Below are 24549 nucleotides of genomic sequence, written 5' to 3'. Positions count from 1 at the left end.
TCCTGCTGCACTGAATGAAGACACAGGTTTCCCCTTTTCATAGATCATTTCACAGGAAACAGGACTCAGCCCCAAGACTTGCTATACTGCATTATTCGCACTTCTAGTAATAAATCATTCTGCTTATCTGAAAAGTAAAGCCATACTGGTTTCCATGTGTGAATTATCCCCTCGCCCTTCAGTGATTCTTGAGAAAAATCTTAAGTTTCCCAAAGGTCAATGGGAAGTAACACTTTCTGCCACAAACAGAAAAAACCTTAGGCATTGCTATCCAAAAATCACAAGACTGAAAGTATGGCTTATTTGCTATCGTATTCCCAGCACGAACATTTCTAAAAGCTCTTCTAAATGAATGCTTGAACATAAAAGCATATAAGGAGCTTTATAGGCTTCATTGGGGAAGAATTTGTCTCCAGAGCATGTATAAGCATTGAACCAAAATATTCAGCTGCCTGAGTGCAAATGGTATACAGGGGAGTTTTCCAAAGTAGAATTTGCAAGAGGCAGGGAGCTTGCATTTAGTTAGTGCTCAAAGCAGAGGAGTATGTACATCTTCTTATTGATCTGCACCACCCCTCTGGGTTTTGCATTCTGAAGGCAAAGAAGTTCAGCAGAGCTGATGCCTCATTCAACTTATCAGATAAGCCCCACAAACTGCTCCACAATTCCTGTCGGTTCCTGTCTATGCTGGGAGGAATGTGGCACAGAGAAAGGACATTACTGGTCAGCTGGTGGATGGCAACTTAAGTCGTATAAAGCAGCCTGGCTCACAGCTCTTGAAGAAACTCAGCAAATACTTGGGTCCAGAAGCTGAGAAATGGCTGGTTAAATTGTGCCTCTGTGCCCTTTCTTTCCCCCACCAAGATCCTGAGGGTAGAGAAATAACTGCCCAACACCAAGGCAAATGGGCATCTTGCTCGAGGCAAAGGGCCAACTCCCTGAACACAGAAGTGCCCAGGACTACTGCCGCCCTGCAGACCCCATGCTGCTGCTCCCCAGGGCAGAGGCCCCAGCTCCCACTAGGGTCAGGTCTGTACTCTCTTCAGGCATTAGTACAGGTATTTCCAACTTTCTGCTCACCCTCTAGTCTCTTCTCCTGTCCTCCAGATTCTCTATCACTTGCACACATCGATACCTCAAACCATGACCCCTCAATCACTCTGATAATCCTCACTGTGCATAGTATCTTGCATAATGTCAGAAAGGAGTAAAAATAAATGAATATGCTGGTAGTTCCAGTGTTTCTAACCCAGAGCCCTTTGAGATGTCAGAGAAGTGGGAAAAGATTAAAAAAAAAAGAGGGAAAAATCCATCGAGACAAATACTTTTTTCTGTACCTTGTTTACAGCCTAATGTACTACTCAGTGGAATTCATATAAACCATCCACTGAGTGAAGGGTGGGTGAAGGGATCACAACATCATCTCAATGCATCATGTCAGGTATAATTTGCCTGGTTTGCTTTCCATCTTCACCAGAATTTTCAAAGCACTTAACAACACAAGCTGAAAAAATGGGAGTATGTGCTGAGATTTGACAAAGTCCGTCACCTTCCTGGGGCCTTGCATATACTCCAAATTTAAAGACAAGGTGGCTCTAGCCTTCCCTTTGTAGCGTTGTCTACCTGTGTTACACCTGGATGAAAATCCACTGCAACTTTAAGACTTGTTATGAAACCTTGGTTACCAAACATATTTCTTGATATATAGAATAGACTGAGAGGTGACACTGAATTTCTTGCCTGAAAAAACTTGCTAACTTCTGTCTCCAAAGTGGCTGTTCCCAGTTATCTGGTTCCCCTCAGGTGCTCCCCAATCGGTCATGTAGAACGCGAGCGTCCTGCTGTCAGGCAGCGCCTGAGTACGTGTGCCCTGAAGACTGTGGGCCAGATGGTAAGGAGCACAAGCTGTGAGGAGAGCTACAGACAGCAAGGGATTATAACTTATATCAGCAAGTTTTATCTCTTACTTATGTTTTGTTTTCCAAATGAGGAAGTCTCACCTGCTTTGAAGTGCCTATTCCAGAATTTCCAGAGGGGCTAAATCTATTATCAGTGTCAGTAAGTGCATACCTGGAGGAAAAACTTACTCATAAACAGCAGGTTTGCAAGAGCAGAGGGCTGACCAAGCAGAGGTATGAGGAAGCTCTCTAATAGTTACTCATTTATAATGCATGGAGGCATGAAAGTGCACATCAGCTCTGCTGCTGTTGCTGTGCATTAGTGTACCTGAACTGAGCACTTTCCATCTAAGGACCTGCAAGCACTTTTCAGCTGAGCTCTCAGTAATAAACTGTGACATCTCAAAAATGGGAGAGCTACGGCAAAACCAAACTAAACCAAAACAAAAACTAAAAGGAAAAAGCCAGCCTAGGGTCCGAGATAAAGACATGTAGAGTGAGGATGACCTCTCATTTAACTTTTACTCAACAACTGAGTGAAGTGCTCCCACTCATACAAATGGAGACCTTTTGTGTTCAGGGACCTCTCAGTTACTCTCTTACTTCTCCGTATCTCTAAACCCATGGGGTCTGTCTATATTGAGTTCAGGAAAGCAAGAATGCAGATGCTCTGCATTTCGAAAAGAGGGACTGTAAAAGAGGACGAGTCCAAAATGATGGTGACTTATATGCAGGGTATTAAACGTATCCTTAAAGACACAGATGTTGGCACTGCACCAGGAGATGCTGAAGAGCTGCCTGCCTCTGCCTTCTTTTAATCCAACAATTTTGATGCAAAACATTTCTTAGTCAGCACTGACTTCTTAGCCGGCCAAAAACCAGAGCATGCTTAAATTTAACTAGTAACATAATTTGTAAGATTTTACTTCTTACACTTCAAGTTGAGTCTCCTTGGCAGTTTTGTGGTTTTACAGACATGTCTTTCATGTTTAAAAAAATACTTTTTAAATTTGATTTTCAAGTGACACAAACAAAACCACCGAGAAAAACTCTTATTTTATCAGTGGAATCAGTGAATTTAAATTTAAGCCCGCTGCTGTCAACTGTGCAAAATGACTTGAAATTACAAAGGAAAAAAGAAAGTAGAATTCCAGAAACCTCTTTTTACCATCAAAATTGTGCAAGTATTACAACGCACAAACTTGTTTCCTGGACACATACTGCCATATCTACAGTTCACCCTCACCCTTCGGTCTCTGCTCTGTTGGATAACAGAAAGAGCAAAGTTTGATAGCTGTCAGCAAATACTGACAGACCCTATCAGGAGCTGCTCAGTCTTTCTGCAATCTGGAATCTGCAAGCCCTGCCTGTCTCACCTTGTTGGTCATGAACGTGTTTTGAAGGATGCAAAAAATGTCTTTGTTCTTTAAACTGGACCAATACAGTTTCTTCAGAAAGGTGCTGAATTTTGCCAATATTTTTTGCATACAGATTCATCCCCAAAAGCTGTTTATGAGCACAGTGCTTCCATATCAGAGCCAGACATGCTGATCCTGTGTCCAGAAAAACTGTCCTCCAGAAAAATTACTACCAAATTCTCTCTCTCTTCTCCCCTATCTCTCACTCCCTCCCTTACCTTCTTCCTCTCTCTCATTCTCTCTTGCTGATTATCTGATAAAATTGAAAGAATTGTAAGAAATTATTGGTAATCTCAGAATTCTACATATTTTACTGGCACGTTGACTAATGATGTAGTCTGTGTAACATACTGTTTTCCCGCAGCAGTGTTTGAAGAACTATTGATCTATAAATTTGATACAGCTCTAAAGCTTTAGCATGGTATTTCTAGATTAGTCTGTATTTTAATTTCATTTTGAAACCTGAGAAAAATGTATTTCTGGAATCCTGAAAAATATTTTTGGTGCTATAATAAAAATCTTTTCTCTGAAGATTACCCAAGCTATGGAGCAGTACAGATTGATGTCCAAACGCAGGCTAATCACTGATACTTTATTTTAATGGCATAGAAGCAACCGATATATTCTATTTTTTGCAGCACAGTGATGATCAGTACCTCTTATTGCAGGGTCCTTACAAGTGATGAATAAAACCAGAAGGATTATGGAGAATGGAGGGGCTTCTTTTATCAATGCATTTGTAACCACCCCGATGTGCTGCCCATCACGTTCCTCCATGCTGACTGGGAAGTATGTGCACAACCACAACATATACACCAACAACGAAAACTGCTCTTCTCCCTCATGGCAGGCTACTCACGAGCCACGTACCTTCGCCGTGTATCTCAATAACACTGGGTATAGAACAGGTAAGACACAAACCAACAGTAGTTCTTTGTTTAAAACGAAGATGACGGGTGTTCGGCAACGGGTCTCGAATCACTGCCTAAAACGAAGTCGCTATTGGGTTTACAAAGTAGAGGTTTAGTGTTATGGAGGGGGAGGGTAGTACTGCCTGCTGGTCCAGATCCGCAGCTAACAGCCACATAAAGAAACTCGCTTGTAATGGAGCAGCATATTTTCACGTTTGGATATCCCAGGTGGGAAATAAGTTGTTGGGCAGTTACACCTAGTGCGAAAGAGGTGCATTTTAGTGGCATTGTGGGTCTGAACTGGCAGTTTCAGACGTGATTATGGTCAGTATTATGGCCTGCTTGTGGACAGCTGCTAACAGTTATGGAAGAAGATGTCAGGGCCAGGCTGGGGACTGGTGCCAAAGACCTCACAGGAGCGAAGTGCCTGTCATGGGAGTGAAACAAGGTGAATGGTATAATTTAAACTTTGCCATGGAGCAATATTTCATTTGCATTTTCTGAAAAGGAATGGAAACATGCCTTTAAGAAGGATTGTTCTGCTGTGCACCAATAAGATTCGACAGTTTTCTTGTAAATTCCTGGTGGTTTTCCGTAGTCAGGAGATCCCTTTCCTGTCTACAAAGAACTCTTCTTATTCCTCCCGTCTGCGCTTCAGCTTGATGTAAAACCTGATTCATTTCTGCATCACTTATCCCCTAAGATTCAATCTGTAGACACGTTAGGCTCCAGTCTGACTTCCCCTTCGCAAGGTACAGGAGTTGTGCGAGGTCATCAGGGTGCAATTTGTCCAGAAGCGTCGTTCGACTACAAAGACTCCCCTTTACAGGACCAACAAGGCACAGATCTCGATGCCAACTGCGGCCCTTACAATGTAATTGGCAGCAAAGAAGTTTGTCTCTATCAGCAGCTTAGGCACAAGAACGGATCGCTTTCATAACATATAGCAGGCAAACATCTCCACGCTGTCTGCTTCTCCGAATTCTCATAAAGCTGCTGTATCCAATGCCTTAACTTTATCTGCCTGTTTGCCGTCTTTTCTTCACCACACAGACAGCTCACTCTTTTTTCTTCTGTATCTTTCTATCTGTAGTTCTAGAGAACTCCTGCATCCTGTTTAAAAAGCAAAAACAGACAATTATTTAACTTCTTTGGACTTGGTGTTGGCTCTGACACATGTACTGAACACTAGTACTTCAGCCTCTATTAAGGTGGTTTCAGTGAAGTTGCCGACTGAGTACAGCGCTGCTAAACCTAAGTAAGGGTCAGCATCAGGGCTCTGGAGGAGAAAAAGAGGGGAGAGACAAATGACACTCCTAGAAAAGGTGCTGAATTTGCCCTAAAATGTAAGCTTTGTCTCATGGCTTATGTCTCAGGAATCCTTTCTGCTTGATCTATGGCTGCTTCATGTGGGGCCTGGCTTTCCTGTCCTTAAAAATTTTACCATCATATTGATTTGTAATCTAGTACTTGCATAACTAAATGCCTCATGCCTAAACTGGAGAGCTCTGTCACTAGCCCTCTCTGTCCTTCTGGGGGTAAACACTCTGCTTTGGGTATATCTTCCTCACTGCCTTGTATTACAAAGGCATGGGGAGATGTCTACTAAATGCAGACTTGGCCCTATTAAGTAGAAAGGAAAAATGGGTCAAAGGAAAAGGAAAAAAATCCCTTTTTAAAGGCAGGCAGAGAGAACATCAGTCCTAAAACTGAGGGGTCAGGGTAGGTGAGTTTTAACAAGGGGCAGGAAGGTGAAAAAGGAAATGGAAACAAATGAAAATACTTGTACGAAACTCTGATTCTGACCAAGGCACATTGTTTGACCCTATAATAATGTGGCCCAAAGAATTTATCCATTTACTCCTTGTAAGATGAGCTTACCTTCTAATTACCGCACAATTATTTTTTGAAGTGGCAGCCTAATTAACAGCAGATCTTAGAATACATTTTTCAAGGACAGTGTTGCCTCATTAAAAAGTCATCAAAAGTCCACTAACCAACTAATAATCTACACTTCACAGCTAGAAAGTTTAGTAAAATTGTAATGGCTCAGGAATACCTGTGAGTCAAGAATAACGGAGAGTGAAAAAGAGGGAACCGGGGGGGAAAAGTGGCTACATGCCGCATAGACTAGTTGTGACTCTGCTGATATTGCAGACCCTGTGGGTATTTACCCTGTGCATTTCTATGTGTTTTGAGAGGAAATCAGTATCCCTCTCAGTGAGAAACTGAGGAGGAGAAAGAGCAATGAGTGACCCAAGGCCACTCACAGTTTGGTGACAGTCCTGATAAGGCACTGGTCCAGAGAGCTCCAGTCCAGATGAGACAATGTGCAACACCTCCAACTTGGGTCTCTGAACTGATGAGGATTTAGCTCTCACTTTTTGCATAGGATCAAATTATTATAGAAGTCAGTGGAAATAAAGGAGTGGGGGACTGTTTATATGATGTCCTTTACTTCTGTTCACTCCAAATAGTTTCCAACATCTGTAACTCATCCGCTGTCTAAACCTGACACAGCCTTAACTAAACCCTGTGTACTGCAGTTGGTCACATGTGGGCAGGCTGCTTATGAGGGCAGTCCTGCCGAAGCCACGAGGCCTCCGCGCAAGCACAGCAGGCCATTTAAAGAGAGGTCTGAATTGTGCTCTAATAAATTGCGGTCATAATTAGAGCTCACTAGGAAAACCTGGCAAAGAACAGAAAGTTTTTTTCTTTCCTTTTTCTATTTTATTCTGCTATTTCTGTTCTACTCTGATGTGACCTAATGGAGATGTTGCATTTCATGGAAACATCCTTTTTTTGAAGATTATACATCAGTGCTAAAACATAGGCAGGGACTGTGCTGGGTGCTAGCAGGGCAGACAATATTCAGAAACAACACTGCCAATTTGGCTCCTAATTTCCATTAAAAAAAAAACCCCAAACAATTAAGGATGTTTCAGTGTTTATGGTTTCCCTAACTCACAAGCATATGTTAATGCAGGAGTGAGTCAACTGCACAGCTTCCTGATTGCTGAAAGTCCACAAAATTGGTAATATTAAACTAGAATTTGTAGGAAATAGCAGGGAAGACACAGTAAATGGGTAGAAAGAGGAAAGAAAGCAACTCTGGAGAACTTCAGAGAAATGAGACATTTGTTTTAATTATATAGGCTCCAGCTGCTCATACTGGGGAGGAAAAAGGGTCAGTCTGAATCACTTTCAAATTTTGTGGAAATTGTGAGAAAAGCTTGCTAAGTTTTCTTTCATCTCATAGTTTTTAATGTCAGCAGACATCCCTTCAGCTATTTAGATTCAGAAATTTTATTTGTAAGATTATTAGATGCAGAAGTTCAAGATTTTGCTTTGCGCTTTCCAAAGCATTGGCTGGTGATTTGCTGTTCTTTCAGTCCTCCCTGAGGCACTGTTGGAGTCTCTTACTTTCTTTACCTTCTGCTGTTCTGTCCCAGCCCTATAGCACATAGCCTTGCCTCTCAGATACGCCCTTCGGCATTGTCAGTTCCCACTGCCATTCACCTACACAAATCCAAGGGAAAACTCCAGAAGCGCACTACCTCAGCCTTGGCTTCCTCCAGTAGAAAAGGGTTGAGCTACACCTTAATAATCGAGCAGTAGCTGAGCATTATCTTAGTATTCTAGAACAGAGAGCCATGACAACAGCACGGCCAATATCCAGGAGACATAAATGCAACAAGCATTTTATTGTTAAATAGTGTGTCACACTCTGTATACTGAGGGACTTTACGTTTTTACCAGCTGAAGTTTCATCCCTTTGCAAAATGAAGAGAAATGCGAGTTTAAAATTCCCACCCTGCCTTAACATGCGTATGCATTCAGAGCCCTCTCTGCTTAGTGTTACTTTATAAAATTATTGCCCTCTAATCCTCACTCCTCTTAGCCTTCACAGCCAGTGTAAGTGTGCAGGAGACAGCAGGAGTCTGCCCTGGCTCAGCGACCGCTGGCAGCCTCACAGCAACCTGCCAAACTCCGGACCAGGCTCTCCCCTTACGGAGTCCCCACCTGAAAGAGTCGAGATCACCAAATCAGGCAGTTATTTGCTTACATTTTTTAGATTTGTCTTTGGGAAGATGTACTTCCCAATATCTTATCTCTTGCTCAGAATTAGCAACCAATCAGAATAACATTCAGGATTCATGAACGCAAGTGTCCTGACAGCATTCTCAGCCTTCTGTGGGACAAAAATGGTGACAGCAAAGTCTTGAACGTTAATTTTTAAACGCTTGCATTTGTAAAACTCAAAACTCAGGAAGTGACTGGACATCAAGATGTCACTGTCTGGCATGTTTTGACATTAGTCACAGAATTCTGTGTAGTGATGAACAGGAACAGTCTCTTGCTTGACATCTAGTTAATATGTTCAACAGCTCACGTCAGCTTCTGATGCGTGTCGGTTGACATCTGTCACTTACGGGGACATTTCTTAGTGTAGTGACCAAAGAACTAACAAAATGCCGAGATGACAAAAGCCTGAAAGCTAAGGAGTATTTAAACTGTGCACCATTCCCTTCTGACACACGGGGACAAGTTAATCTTTCATAAAGGGAGCAAAAGCTATGCCTCCTGAAGGTGTGGGCAGGCAATACGTTTCCTCTGGAGGCAAAGCCAGTGCATTTCCTGTTCACAGCCTTACAGGACAATTCACAGCCAGCACTCGCTATTTTTAATCTGCATCGTTTCGGTGACCTAATTTGTATCCTGTCTCACGCACCCTTTCAAAACAGAGAGGGTGACAGAATATGATACAGGGGTGGGAATGAGTGAGCAGGGAATGAGTCCTGGTTTTCGGAATATTTCTAACATGAAAATAAAGAAAGAGAAAGAAAGAACTCCAAGCCTTCAGGTTCTTTCTTAATTGGTATAAAAGAGGCTGGGGAGCATCAAACATAATTTATCTTGTAAATATTTTAAATAGTTAAAAATATGCCAAACTTTTCAGAATAAAATTGCACTTTCAGTCAAACTGTGAAATGTATGAATAAAAATCAAATAAGTTGAATGTATTCAAATAGTCCACAAAAAGTGAAATGTAGAAGAGGAGAAAGGCTGAAAAGGATAACATGCAGGATTTTCTAGTTCTATGGTATCATGTGAAGTGAAACTTTTTTTGGTTTCTCTCCAGGACCTCGTCAAAAACCACAGCATGTTTGCCTACTTATGCTTAAAACAGAATTCTGTGCTATTAAATATTGCACAGAAAACCATGCACTAAAAAATTTTTAGCAAGTTTATGCATTCAAGTGCTTCATTTATGAAAATCTGGGTAGAACATTGTCTATGCAACTATTTCATCTCTCTAGTTCATGGGGCCAAATGATAGTCTTTACCTACATAATAGTGTATCGCTTTTTGGAGGGTGAAATTTCCTTGGTTTAAAAAGATAGACCAGTTCTACCCAGTGGCATCATGCCAGCATCCGCATCAGCAAGGATGGGGGTTTCAGATCCCCTCTGCAAAACTCTACTGCTTTCTTACCAAGTTACTAAGCAGAGTGGGTTTTTATCATATATGGGGGCTGGGGGTAGAAGCTATAGGGTTTCAGATGTCCGCTGAAAGGAAGGTACCAGTGAGGCTCAGGAGTCCTTTCAGGCATTGTTTTGTCCTCCCCACCATCCAAAAGCACTTCTGGCTCCCTTCACCCTACCCCAGTAGGCAGAGCAGCCTCCACTCTTCAGTTTCCTCACCCCAGTTTTCTGGCCCTGCAAGACCTCTCCTCGGCCTCTGCTCTGAGCCTGGTCTCCCCAGCCTGTCTGTCTGCAAGCCGTTCCCACCCTCTCTCCTGGGTCCCGTCAGTCCTTGACAGACACGTCCTGTTCCCACCGCTTACCGTTACCGATCCCCTTTCCCAGCCTGATCAGCAAATCTGGTCCTCCCACCCCTCCTGCCTTGTCAGTCAGCTTCTTTCTCCTTTCTGCATTCACTGACCATTTCCTTGGTTGACATTGCCAGTCCTGGGCCCCCAAGCCCCCACTGCTTTCCCCCCCTCTCAGCTCCTTTACTGGATCTCCTGCCATTCCCCAAACTGCTTGTCCTTCTCTGGTCACCTCCTGCCCTCTGCATTTCAATCAACTTTCTCCCACCTACTGACACCACTCAACAGGCAGACAGGGAATAAAGTCCCAAGGCACCCACATCTCCAGCACACACAAACTGCAGGGTTTTTTCCAAAACTGAGTAAACTTTGGACAGATTTTCATGAGGGTGATAAAAGATGCCTCCTTGACAGAGTCCATCATGTCTTTGTCAGAGTTCGTGCTCTCAGCACAGAGTATGGAAGTGCTATCAAACGAAAGCAGGCATAATTTTTTTCAGATGTTAAACGTAATTCCTTTTGCATTACTGCGGTTCTCAAATATGGCTACTGTTCGGGCTAAGAAGTTTCAAAAAATCCAGCCTGAGGCAGACATCCAGTGCAGAAAGTTTCGGTCCAAGTATAAGAAAGTAATAAGCAACTGAAAACAGGGTCTTATAATGAGAAGTGTCAGACAACATCAGTACTGGAAAGTGCTACCAGTTTGGCCCATAATACAGGCTTTGTTAAAGACATCACCCAGATGAACGATTGCTATATCAAGTTATAGGCTAATGCCTTTTGCAACTGCTGAGTTATAAAATCTTTAATGCTCTTTTTGGTTACAATGGTAAACCTGGCAGCAACGGGGAAAGACCCACAAAGCTGGAGAAAAAGTAGAAAACCTGAGGTTTTCTACTGCGGTTAACTTACAAGACCGGGAACTGCGAAATCGGAATAATATTCTTGGCAATGCCACAGGCTTCCTGCGTGACTTAGGTCTAGCTGAAGGTTAACCTCTTGGTGCCTCAGTTTCCTCACTGCATTTTTGGGGCAGCGCTTATTTCATTTCCTCGGCAGTGCTGGCATACCAACCTGGCCTTCTGCACTTTAATGACGTGATACACTAATCCTCTGTAATTTTTCAACAGAAGGGAAAAATCAAACTTCTCGGGTTTGAATCTGTCGCTTGCATAATGGGAAGAAAGCAAGGAGGAATTTACTGGAATAATCCGGAAGCTGCAGTTTTGTTGGGCGCTGTCCCCAGAAGCACAGAATCATTGTGTGTCAGCCCTGAAATGTCATATAAACAGTGCTTCGCAACTCCTGTAAATGGTTTCCTGACTTTGTTAAAGGAAGTGGGCTGTCTACTTAAAGCTCTTGTCTGGGTCACGGTGACTAAACCCTACTGCAGCGTGTCTTTTTAAAGGTGTGGGTTTGTTTTACATTGGAAACATTCCCATAAGCCTCAACAAATAACAAGGGCGTACAACATAATATACATCCTTTGATCCGTGGAAGTGCAGAGATGTCTCGCCAGGAGGTGTAGCCCAGTTCACCTGTATACTAATCCACTAATGCTGACAGGAGTTAGGGGACTAATTCTATTGTGTGATACTGTAAACATTAGTCATAAATGCTTGTAGAAAATACTGGGGAAAAATGTACTGAGAATTATGAGAATTTGCATCACATTCAGCTATAAATATCCTGGCTTCAAACTCCAGAGATCCCCTGGGTCAAATTCTCCTTCTCTTGCACCCATTGCAACTCCCGGATCTCTTGGTCCAGTTCAGGACTCATTAGCTAATTGCTAAAGGGAAAACAAAAACCCGTATGAAGGCATCTATTCCTATTAGGTACCAAACATGTATATTCTGCAGCTGCTCCTGAGACACCTAGATGTCTGTATAACTGTTCACCATGCCATGTGTTGCTTTTTGCATAAACTTAATTGAACATACATAGAATACAATTATTCTGATATACGAAGCTACTCTACATGTGATTAAAAAATAACAACGTGTCCTGGGAACAGTTAGCAAAACTGCCAGAATGCAGATAAACACTGTCTTATTAAAATGCAAAAATCAGCATTTATCTTTCCTGATATCCCTGTGGGGGCCATTACACGCAATAATGAAAAGATGTCCCTTGAAATGGCATTACTTTTTAATGAGGCTTTTACCCATTGAGTCATAATCTCCGTTTTATTAATTACAGGCAGAAATGGCTTCCTAAACCCTGTAGCTGCTGTGTGCAAGCGGCTTCTAAAGCTAAGCATTCCCGGTCAGTACTCAGACTTGGGCAATTCAGCAAGTGTAGGGCTACAGCTAAGTGAAGGATGTGGGTTGACTCTGCAAGCCAAGCATGTAAAGATCCAGCAAGGACATTTGCACATGACGGTGTCAGCTCCTGGGCAGTGCCACGACACGTTCCATAGCGCTTTAATTGTTTACAATCCTCTGGTTAACAAAAAACAACTCAGACACCCATTGTGATTACTTGCTGATTATTATCTGGCCCCATGGACACTACTGTGTTTTCCTTTTACTCTGGCACTTGTCTTCACTGAGAGTGTGAAGAGCCAGACACCAACCGCTGGCGCTGGGCTCCAGCTCTGACTCACTTGCCCTATCCTATACTCAGTGGTACTCCAAAAATCCCACGGTGAAGGGACTGAACGCTTGTGTTTCAGTAAAAGCCTGTCTTTTCCCTTCATCTGTCTAATTACTCATATCCTCCTGAGCTTTTGACCAACAAACCACTCTTGGTTAAAGCAATTTGGCAAATGTGATCCATTATCACGGCTACTGCTGCTTCTACTAGGATTCAGGGCTTCGCTGTACATTTGACATGGGAACTGCTTTCTTCTACAACAGGGGGAAACATCTATTTCTGCAAACTGTCACTCAAGGAGCTGCTTAAAACTTGACAGCTCTGAGATTATTTTTATGATAAAACACTAAATCATTGCCAACATGAAGGTGAATGGTTCAGGCTGTCAGTGTGAAGTCTCATAACATGTACCAAAATATGGGGTTCGGGGGGCCAAAGGGGAGCTAACAAAACATTATTAAAGCTGGAAAATTAAGTAATCTAAAGCAAGGAAATTCCAAAATGAATTGGCCCCCACTAGCTCCAAACCTCCCTTTCCTTTTCTAAATTCAGTTTTTCTTTTCTCCTCCTTATGCTCCAGGTAATTTCATCTCTGCATTTCATGCTGGTGACTTTCTCTCACGTAATGCCTGAATAACAAAAGAGAGAAGGAGAGGAAGAAGCTGACCGTTCTTCCTTTTAGTGCCAAAACTGAAACAGTGGGGACTTTCTCAGGTCTATAAAGGAACACCCTATGGTGACATTAAACTGAGAAGCTGAAGTTAAGCCTTTCCTGATCATCTGTGTGCTACGGTTTTTCAGAGCTTGGCCATTTTGAGATAGATTTTCATAGCCACCTCTGTTATTTACAAAGGCACTACATCAAAACCAACAGACACTACAACTTCTTAGAGAAAAGCTTGCCAATGATTTTTAAATGGGCAAACCCACTTGTTTTTCTCTAGCCTTTTTCTTGGAAATTGTTGAACTGTTTGGCTAAAATGTTCCATAGAGCAAAATGCAGCCTGAGTCAGATAGCATGGAAACTATCATCACGAACGACTGAAGTCTGGCAAGACTGTAAATAGCAGAGTTCAGGTCTCAGTATTAGTCAATCTTAATTATAGGTGGGGCTATCAAACCATCCTACATGATAAATTGGCATAACTTCCACTTCACATCTTGACAGCCTCTCATCTTTGTGGGAGGCAGGTTGGCAGTAGAGTCCTTTACAGATGAGCACAGCACACGGAGGTTCCCCAAGGTCATGCAGTAGCTGCCGGTGGATCTGGGATGGCATTCAGGAGGGCTGACCTCAGATCTCCCTTGTAACCACAGACTGTCCTTGATTTTGTTTGGCTCAGTAATGCTTCCTCTCCCTTGGTCACATCACTCTCGTATACTTTTCTTCACTGTTGTCTCTCTCTTACTTCTCTTCCCCTTCTTCTGTTTCCTTGGCTTCCCTTCCCACAGTATTTCAGCCTTTACCCTTACATTTTTCCTAGACGTCTGACTCTCTGAGAGTTTAACCCAATTTGGCTGCCTTAGAGGAGAGGTATGGTTTCCATTCCGGGAGACAACAGCGCTGGGCACATATTCCCTCCCCACGGCTACCCTCTTCACCTCAAGCTTCTTGACTTCTGGTTGGCCTCAGGAGAAAAAAGGAGAGCAGCTGGATTGCTTTCTAAGTGGCTGTGGGAGGAAGACCTGGAAGCCTGGTCTAGTGTCTGTAGGACTTGTTTATATGTCACATTCCACATGGTATAGGAAAGTAACATTATATATGACTGTAACCTCTGGTTAGTGACAGCTGGCAGTTATATGATCCAATTGCACCATATTTATGTTGCCTCAGGCAAGTTTTAATTATGAACATTTTGATTTTCCACCAGTTTTCCCAGGAAGTTCACCATGCCCACATCAGTCAGATCTGAATTATTTAAGCCCTTCCACAAATGTGCTTTTTTGGTTAGATTGAATGTGTCTAGGTTGAATGTGAGGTTTTCCAAAGTGATTTCATTTCCTAGCAGGAAACAAGTTTGGGGGTTTGACGTGTGTCCCGATGCCCAGCTGAGGAAGTGTCTCTGGGCAGCAGCTCTCCACGGGCAGGTCTGGCTGGCCAAGCTGGGGCCGGCAGCGAGGTCAGGGGCTGCATAGCACGAGGGGTGCGGTGAGGTGGGCAGCTATCGCCCAGAGGAGCTCTGTCCCTGGAAAGGGAGAGGTCTCTCATTCCTTCCTCTGCAGGGGTGTCTGATTTTGTGAGCACCAGGTGTACCTTTGTGCTGACTGATGGGGACACGGGCGACTGAACTGCTGGCACAGGGTACCCTCCAGGGGCCTGTAAACCTCAAGAACATTAAAAATGCAAACAGTGAAGTTCCTCAGACACCCCAGCAACTTGTTGGGACTGAGCCGAAGCTAAAAATTCCCTAAAAATCCAAGTTGCAGGCCCAGTCAGGTGTTTTGTCACCACACTTTCCAGGCAGTGGAAAACCAGGGCAGAGCCATCCAAACTGACTTTTTTATCCAAGCCAAAGACCATACACAAGCAGCTAAAGAGCTTCCATACCCATCTGTCCCTAGAAGCAACACGGCTACATTTGCCAGGGTACCCTGCCAGCGTTAATCCGCCCTCCCAGAGCCAGTTGGCCAGCTTTTGGTGTCTGTGTATCTTTGGCGCAAGCAATCCACAACTCCCAGATAGCTGGGAGCCCGCTGCATTGTGAGATTGTTTTGCTTTTTACTTCCTTCCAGAGGAATTGGCAGGAGCACCTGCAAACCCTCCCCAGCCCAACGGCAAAGGCTGGAAGTTTCAGTCTGAGTCAGTTCTGACTTGTCACCTGGAGCTAATGGAAAAAAAAACCTTAGTTTGGCAGGCCAGGTAGAGGTGGTTGACCTCCAAGTCTTTGTCTCTTTGCTAGTTTTGCCCTAGGGAAGCTGTGGTAGCAAAGCAGGGTGGGGATTCCCTCTTACTGTACCCGAACGTGGCCCAGCGGGACAGAGATCTGGACTTCCCAGAGCTTTTATCAAACCAGCAAACATAGCCAGGTTTCTAAGCCCAAACTTTCAAAAGTCAGAAGCTGAGCTCCAAAACATCACAGTACTTGCTTAAAACCACAAGGTGTTTCTCAGATGTTTCCTCTGGGCACTGAGTTTTTATTCCATTTTCAAGTGGAAACCAAGAGAAACATACTTATTCTAGAAAAAATAACCCCAAAATATTTCACGTGAGCACTAGATTCCAAAAGATTAAGAAGAAAACCTGAAGTCACGAAGGCTTTCAACTCTCATAAAAACACTGGAAATAACTTATTTTCATTTTAAAACCCACTAAGGTATAAAAGGAACATTTCTGATAAAGCAGCTCTGACTCATTCTAACACATTTTATCTTCATTCATGCATGCTTTTGACTCAGACTAAAAGACTTGGATTGCAAAGCCTCATGTGTGTGTGTGTGTGTTCTTTTTTTTTTTTACCTTCACAGCTTTTTTTGGGAAATACCTCAATGAATACAATGGCAGCTACATCCCTCCTGGGTGGAGAGAGTGGGTTGGATTAGTGAAGAACTCTCGCTTCTATAATTACACCATTTCTCGCAATGGTAACAAAGAGAAGCATGGATTTGATTATGCAAAGGTATTTTCCAGACACGTAAATGCTACATCATTAATCCATATAAAAATCACTTTTGGGGTAATTAATTAACCAGATAATTAATTAATTAACCAACTACAACCAAGAAATTGAGATGTCATTTTCTCTCCAGGGCACTGCAAATCAATTTCCATGTTAGAATATTAATTGCACAACAGAAGAGTTTCCAAGGGCTCCTCAGTGCAGCCTGGTGATTCCTCCCTCCCTCTCTCTGCTAGAAAGTGATGGTTCTGTGGCAGAAGCAAATAGTAAATAAAGGCCTTCCCCAAAGCTAGTTGTGCTCCTTGCACTACTGAACTTTAAAGTCAGCTTAGTGTTGTCAGTTGTTACCCACATAAGAACCCTTAGTTAATGCTGTTTTCCATTATACAGCACAAACACACATGCAAGAAAAGGCTGTGCGCCTGTGGTGTCAGACTCCGGATATGACTATGAGAATAGATAAGCATGAGAACATGGCCATTGGAAAACTTCAGAACTTGTTTGTGCTCTTGACAAAGTTTGGAAAGTATGCCAAGGTGACCTGCCCACTGCTGTGAAGTTTCTCGGAAAGGCTTAGGAGCACAGATCGCAGACTTTCCAGCCTGCGGAAAGCAATCTGGAATTTCCTCAGACTGTAGCTCACGGAAGATGATACAGATGTTGCAGCTGTGGTTTCTGACCCATGTAATGAGATTTTATTGGAAGCTCACGATGCCTGTTTCTGATTTCCCCACCCATAGAAATTACATGATACTAATTATATATTTGTATAGAGTAAAAAAAAAGAAAATCAAGAATATTGGTTAGTTGTACATTCCTTACACACCCTGTGTATATAGCTAGAATAAATAGGCAAATAAGAGGGGAGTGGGTGCTCTGGGAAAGCAGTCACAGAGGCATTTCACTTGAACAGGCCACAAAACCAGAAATTATCACAACACTGGTGCCTCGCGCTCATTACCCATGTTATACACCAAAAGGTCTTGCTTGCTGGCTCTTCCATACCCCTGCAAGGGCTGTAGCAGCCAGGGCTACCGTGCGTGCTCCGAGCGTGCTACAGGAGAGGGGAAGGGGCAGCGGGGACAGGGAGCCAGCGAGCGAGGAGGTCACAGCTGATTGGCTTGTCCTAGCCCTGACATGCGACACAGACCTTGTCCCTCAGGCTCTGCTTTTGCAGCTGTTCAGGGCCTCGAATCCACAACATATGATTAGTCATGCCTGGAAGTGCCTGAAATTACAAACATTGTCTCAGCACTTTCTCAATGAAGCTCGCACTTAGACCTCCAGGCCAACAGTGAATGCTCCAAGGTGGCAGGTGGTTTAATTTAAGTTTTCATCTTTTTTTTCTTTCTTAGTTCCATTTCCTCCCTTCCCCTTGTAGGCTTCCATTTGCCACCTTGGCTGTGGGTTAAGCCAGTTTATTAGCGAGTCACAACCTTAATCTCAGCAGCTGCACTGCTTAAAGTTGCACAATTAAATGAACAGAGCCTGCAGGAATTCAACTGCTCCCTGCATTCACATTTGCAATTTCTTTGATAAAGATTTTTGCAATCTGTTGCCTGTTGTAGCTTTCTTCCACTTTGTAGATATGCAAAAGTACACTCTGAACAAAGAGCATGCAAGAAATGTTTATGTAAACAAACCCCCAATATTAATAGTCAATGATTTCTTGCAGTTAGGAGCCATTATCTTGTGAAAGTGTTTTATCAGTGAAATTTAAGAAACATCTTTGCCAATATAGTCTGTCATTTTAAATGTTACTTAGCATTATATTACAAAATCTAGTAATCGTATTTACTTAATACCTTCTGTTGTATCTGATTTGCAAAATACTGTCTCATTTTATGTGGCCTTGGCTGCTTCAGAAAGTAATTACTGTTCGGTCTCCCCTATGCCGCCTCGAATCATACATCTCTTTGATGGTATGTTTTTACTTCCTGATCCGAGCTTTAACGAGGACTTGAAAATAACATAATAACATGATAGTATGTGATCTAATTAATCATGCACTTTGTAACTTTTGCTTTGTGTTAATCGTATGTTCCAGGACTACTTCACAGACCTAATCACTAACGAGAGCATTAATTACTTCAGAATGTCTAAGAGGATATATCCCCATAGACCCGTAATGATGGTCATCAGCCACGCTGCACCCCATGGCCCCGAGGATTCAGCACCACAGTTCTCAGAGCTCTACCCCAACGCTTCACAGCATATGTAAGTCAAAATCGCACGCTGCCAGACCCACTCCTTCTATCTGCTTCTTGTGAGGTATTTCTTTATGGAGATGTTGTAGGGACAGAGAATTCAACCCACAGTAAGTGATGAATGTTTGCTTGTTTCTTTTGCCGTGCTTGCTCCTTTCGGGGAGGAGAGTGACAGCTCTGACCATTATTAAAACAGAGAGAAGCTCTTTTCCTCCTGGGAAGTTGTGGGAGATTAAAAGGTCAGTATTTGGCTTTGTAAGGGCAGCTTCTTACAATCCCCTGAAAATATGTAGACACAGGTCAGGATCTGTTGGAAAGATATTACTTCCTTCGTCTTCCTCTAAGATATGTGCTTCCTGGGCTCTAACTCACTGAATACACAGAGAGGAAAAACACCCTTTTGTAGCTTTTGAGTGCACCAGATTTGGTTATAGACTAGCTACTGGCCAGATCCTAAAAGAGCCTATTAGACTGCATTTTTAAATAACATGCTTAATCTTTTCTGGTTATTATACCATAATAAAAAAAAAGAACTCTTCACTTTCTTTCCAGAGCTGAGGCCAACTCCAGGTAAAAATCTGAGGATAGTCCTGAATTTAACAGTTTGCTTGACAACTTCAGTATTCTGGGTCCTTTTCTTCACTGTGGGTTGACAGGGAAGATTTCCATCGCCCTCCTGTCTACTATGGGCATGTGGACCACTCTTCCCATTTGTGCTTAAACAATGTCTTTGCACCTCCTTCCACACAGAAAAAAAAAACATAATAAAATATTTTAGCTGGGTTGTATTTGGCCTCTGAAAAGGAGGAGGAATCAGCTCACACCGTTGAAAAGCTCTGTGGTCTACAAATTGCATTTTGGGCACTCTGCAGTAGCTCACACGAATGGATGATTTTTGTAGTCACATTCACTAGTTCAAATTTGCAAGGAGTAGCAGTTACTGCATAAACTGCATGCATAAACTGATCGCTAGTTGGGGCCAGAAAAAGAATTGCTGTTCATGGCACATGGTTAAATATTTGTTAGTTTGTATTTTTTTTATCCTCTTATTGGTGGCTACTTCCTAGATATGCCACTTTCCCTGACCTTACATTCTTAACTATATTTTTCTTATCTTATGTTCTCAGTGATCCCACATTCCTGAGGCTAGTCTTTGCAAGTAATGTAAACCAGTCAGCAGTGTTTCATAGTTATTTAGATATTCAGGCTAATTCCTACCTGTATACAGAAATGATGAGATTGTGACTTTAGTTTGTAAATATTCACTTGAAAAGGGTTGTCAAGTAATTATCCTGAAGAATAATTATCACCTTTTTATGTGAAATAAGATAGACATGAACAAACAGAACTTGTCATATTGGGTTGTATGAAAGATCTTTCCAACTCAGTATATGGAATTATGTGCTTCAGCAGAAAGCAGCAGGGAATGCTTAGGGGGAAAAAAAAACAAGAGAGATTCCTTTTCCTTATTTTTACAGCTTCTGCAAATCACCAGTTCAGGTGAAACATCCAGGCCATTGTGCCCCATTTTCTTTGCATCAGTCTGATCTCTTTTCGAACTGCGGTGGTAGCCTCACCATCTTGTGGCAACAAGTTCCACAGTGTCACCCTGGTCACTGGGGACAAAAGACCACCTTTTCTTTCCTTCTAAACCTGGAACTTGCCCATGCCACCAGTGTCCCCTACTTCACATCCTGTGGGGAATATATCAAATTTACTGGACTACATCAAATCACTACAAACCACTACATCAAAAACTACAGCAAATTTAATGGACCTCTCCTGTGTCTTCTTTCAACCACCCCTTTTCATAGCAAGAGAGTTATATCTATTTGTTCTCACTCTGTTCAACAGATTGCTTCCCGTTTAGTGTCACAGATTGCCTGGCCTCAGGCAAGCCATCCTGTTTGCTGGGGGACCATCCATCATACAGGAGGTTAGGATTCAAACTGTTTCCGCTTAGCTGTGGGGACCGTGTCTGGAAGAAAAGCACTGAATCATTGTATCTCACCCTACCTCTCCTCAGGCCAAAGCAACTCATTTTAGGCTCTGTGCTCTCTGTCTTCTGACAAAAGAGTTCTTGTAGGAACTTGCATTGGTTTATCATGCTCCTGACACTTTTTGCTGCTTAGTGTTTTCAGCCTACTTGTTTTCTAGCTTGTGCTGCTAGAACCAATGGGCTTAGTTAGTTTCCAAAATTTTAACGACCTCTCCACCTTATACAGGTTGCATGTCACCTGCAAAGATCCTAGTTATCTATTTGCAGGCTTAGTGTCATTTGAGTGCTTGTGTAATTTAATTTTTATTTACATGGATTTGTGGGGTCTAAATAGAATCACAGAATCATAGAATCATAGAATCACAGAATCATAGAATGGTTTGGGCTGGAAGGGACCTTAAAGATCATCTAGTTCCAATCCCCCTGCTGTGAGCAGGGACACCTTCTACTACACCAGGTTGCTCAAAGCCCCATCCAACCTGGCCTTGAACACTTCCAGGGATGGGGCATCCACAGCTTCTCTGGGCAACCTATTCCAGTGCCTCACCACCCTCATAGTGAAGAATTTCTTCCTTATATCTAATCTAAATCTACCCTCTTTTGGCTTAAAGCCATTACCCCTTGTCCTATCACTACATGCCCCTGTCAAAAGTCCCTCTCCCTCTTTCTTGTAGGCCCCCCTTCAGATACTGGAAGGCTGCTATAAGGTCTCCCCGCAGCCTTCTCTTCTCCAGGCTGAAAAACCCCAACTCTCTCAGCCGGTCTTTATAGGAGAGGTGCTCCAGCCCTCTGATCATCTTTGCAGCCATCATCTGGACTCACTGCAACAGGTCCATGTCCTTCTTATACTGGAGGCCCCAGAGCTGACCTCAGTACTCCAGGTGGGGTCTTATGAGAGCAGAGTAGAGGTGCAGAATCACCTCTCTCAACCTTGCTGGCCACCCTGACTTTGATGCAGCCCAGCATACTGCACATTGCCAGGTCATGTTGAGATTCTCATCAACCAACACCTTGCTTTGCTAGGCTGCTTGTGAAATAGCCCAGAATATGAGCCTCAGCTGTGCTTCTTCTTGTCTTCTGGTGTTGTTGATTTCTTGGCAACCTTCTTGCAAAGAGCTTTTTCTCTAGTGACCTCGAGAGATCCTTGCTGGGTTGTTTTGTGTTTCTTACTGCACTGACTGACTGCATGTGTTAGAGTTCAGTCTGCAAACTAAGAAATGAGACAAACTGAAGATAAACTGCCAATCTGGGTGGCTGAAGCCTCCAAATAAGTGATTTCTCTAGCAAAAATATTAGCAACATGCTCAAAAAGTTATAAGAAGTTCAGTTCTCACAGAAATATTCAGTGCTCCCTGTGAAAACAGCACAAGAACAATAAAATCCCTCCTGCCAAGGTTTGTGTAATTTGAACATTTAACCCTTAGTTTTTCTTCCTTGGTGGTCAAGCACCATTTCAATCTCTTTCTCTCTGACCTTGGGTGACAGCCATCTGACCTTGGATTTTGTTTTTAAAAATGTAGTTGCTATATCATGTTACTGTAACGCCTACCTCCAACAAAGAAGGGAAAACAGGTCAAAAGCTGCTTGCTGGCTTTACAAGCTGAGATGGAAGGTTATACCTACAAACCAAGGATTAAGATAGCCTGTCAGCCACATGTGAGGGGAAGTTTTGCTTAAAAGGACAGTAGCTGAAGCAGGCCCTTAAATTATGTGTCATTTCTTTGCTCATAAAGTGCCTATCATTTGATTGAAGTACTGCCTTTACAAATTTTTTTTAAAAACACTAACCAGGAGTTTGTTTAGAAGTTTTCCACTTGTGTGAATGCAGAAGGGAGCAGCTACGACAGGAAATACTTCAGTTCAGGGAGAGTTCTGCCCTCAAATGTGAATGTCCATTGGTCTCATTTCCCCACTCAACAACAAGCAAAGAAGAAATCAAATGAAAGCAGTAGCAAAGTCCATAAGATTTATGAAAAAACCATCAAAGCCAAAAAGGAAAGGAAGAATTACATGCTGTCATTACCTTATAGTCCTGTCCTCCTCAGCACGAACAGCCTGCTGGAGTGGCATGAAAAATCTTACATTTTTCATGGACAAGAAAAGTAATGATGTGTACACTGTTTAATCATTAATTTTAAGTGATCCGTGTTAATAGTCATTAGCTCCAGTTTAACAGACTAGATCATACTGGAAGCAGCAGACCCTCTCTATTGTTTTTAAGCATCCATTCTCCCTCCCACCCTCCCGCCTCTCCTCTCCTTAAGACTTGTCCTATTTCTGACACCCTAAAAATATTTCTGAAAGTTTATGCTGGCTGCTATCACCATAATGAACAATATGTTTTCTGAAAATAAATCATACTAATGCATGAAGTTATTTCGGTAGAAGAAAATGGGACTGGAGAAGATGTACCAGATGAAAGCAATACATAGATTTTTGCTGTGGTAATGAACATCACCTGTTGGGGAGCAGGGTTGCTAGACCTTTGGAAATGCTGTTGTTAAGTACAAAGCTATGACACAAGAGATGGTTCCTTAGGTGTTCCTGGCAGCCGTTACAGGGGAATCTTGTTCCATCAGGCAGCTGAGCAGGAAAGCTCTGACTCAAAGGATGCTCTAATGAAAGCCTGAATTCTCAGTTATGCTCAGGGCCCCTGGCACTTTAACTTCCCTTTACTTTCCAGTGTGAACTAGTCTTAGGGGAACTGTGAATCAGACCTAAGCTGTTTATAAGCTGCGAAGTAAACAAACATTAGAAGCAAAAATCTGTGGGAGGCAGGTTTACTGAAGAATGTAAAAAATGGAAATCTGAAAAACTGCTGGTTGTGCTGAGTTAAAGATCCTTGGTTCGGCAGGAGGACTGACAACCAGATTTTATGGTTACCTGGGAGCAATCCTCTTACCAGGCTAAATATCTTAGGAGGAGCTGCTAGAAATGGTATTTGGAAAGAGATCAGAAATTTCCCAAAGGTAATGTAAGAAAAGGTAGATGATATGAAAGGTAGAGCTTTAAATTTCCATTTAAAGATAGTATGAAAGATGCTGAATGACGGTAGCAGTGTGTTTGCAGTAGTGAAGCATGAAGAGCAATGCTGTTGCCCTTCTGAATCCCCAGAGCAGTCTTAACTGCGAATCTGGGGTGTGAGCTGGATGCATTTGGGTGCCTCCTAGTCACTGAGGCTGTCTCAAACATCTGCCAGTGCCAGTGGTATTTCTTGTAGTGTGGACACTTACCCATCAGAGCAGTATCACACGTTTGCATCAGTAATAAATCTTGACATGTCAGTGTGTCCTGTCACGGCTGGCCTGAGGCCCACTTGGACTCCTGACTTAGAGAAAAATGATCAAAATCATCACGCACATCATTGCAAGTGTGACTTTAAACAGGACTAGAAGAAATAGCACGATATAGAAACGTGTAAGCTTCTAGTTACACAATTAAATTCTGCAGCAGCAGCAGCGAATAATTTTTCCTAAAATAAAAAGGTGTTATATTTAACGGGTAACAACTTTTTTTTTCTTTTTCATTCTGAAATATAGCAGTTGTGTTACAGTTCAGGAGTGAAACTTTCATACCTCACATCTCCAGACATAGAATATCCCTGGGTTTAAAAGATTCCCCTTTTAAAAGGCAGCAAAAATAGACCCAGAATGGTGAAATTCAACTTCATATTAATACCGACCATGCCACTTGTCACGGTCTTTTGACTTTTATGTTTGCCCAGAACCTAGGCTTCCTACTTTCCAAGAACAGTGACTAAATCTGGAAGTCTGCTTTCCCTGGAAACAAAGGATTTGCTTCCTTTGTTTATTTACTGTTTTCCTGAAGAAACATGACTGCTTATGCAATGTTTGCTAATCATATTTCAAAGAATAATATAGGTGTTAATTTTGTACAGAAAGTATTCTTTTTTCACAATGAGCTTTACCATAGGTATTATTTTAAATTGTTGTTGACTTTTATTTTTATGAAACAAAAATGTTCCTGGGGCATATAAGTACTGTATTATTTTCACTAACTGGAGGACTCCCAATCCAAACAGAAGATTAGCCAAACACTTCTGGGATA

General features: G+C 42.5%; 1 protein-coding gene across 1 annotated transcript in view; it reads left to right on the top strand.

The window, feature by feature from the left end:
• Positions 1 to 24549, top strand: part of SULF1 (sulfatase 1) — a 63005-nt gene that overhangs the window by 1901 nt on the left and 36555 nt on the right. The window contains exons 2-4 of the mRNA XM_035890109.1: positions 3985 to 4224; positions 16124 to 16275; positions 18323 to 18492. Coding sequence (XP_035746002.1) covers positions 3985 to 4224; positions 16124 to 16275; positions 18323 to 18492 — 562 coding nt within the window. The remainder of the gene's footprint in view (positions 1 to 3984; positions 4225 to 16123; positions 16276 to 18322; positions 18493 to 24549) is intronic.

The sequence above is a fragment of the Egretta garzetta genome, unplaced genomic scaffold, assembly GCF_000687185.1.
Source record: "Egretta garzetta isolate BGI_Z169 unplaced genomic scaffold, ASM68718v1 scaffold251, whole genome shotgun sequence".
NCBI classification, from domain to species: domain Eukaryota; kingdom Metazoa; phylum Chordata; class Aves; order Pelecaniformes; family Ardeidae; genus Egretta; species Egretta garzetta.
The sequence above is the reverse complement of the archived record's forward strand: the minus strand, read 5'-3'. Positions and strand labels throughout refer to the sequence as shown.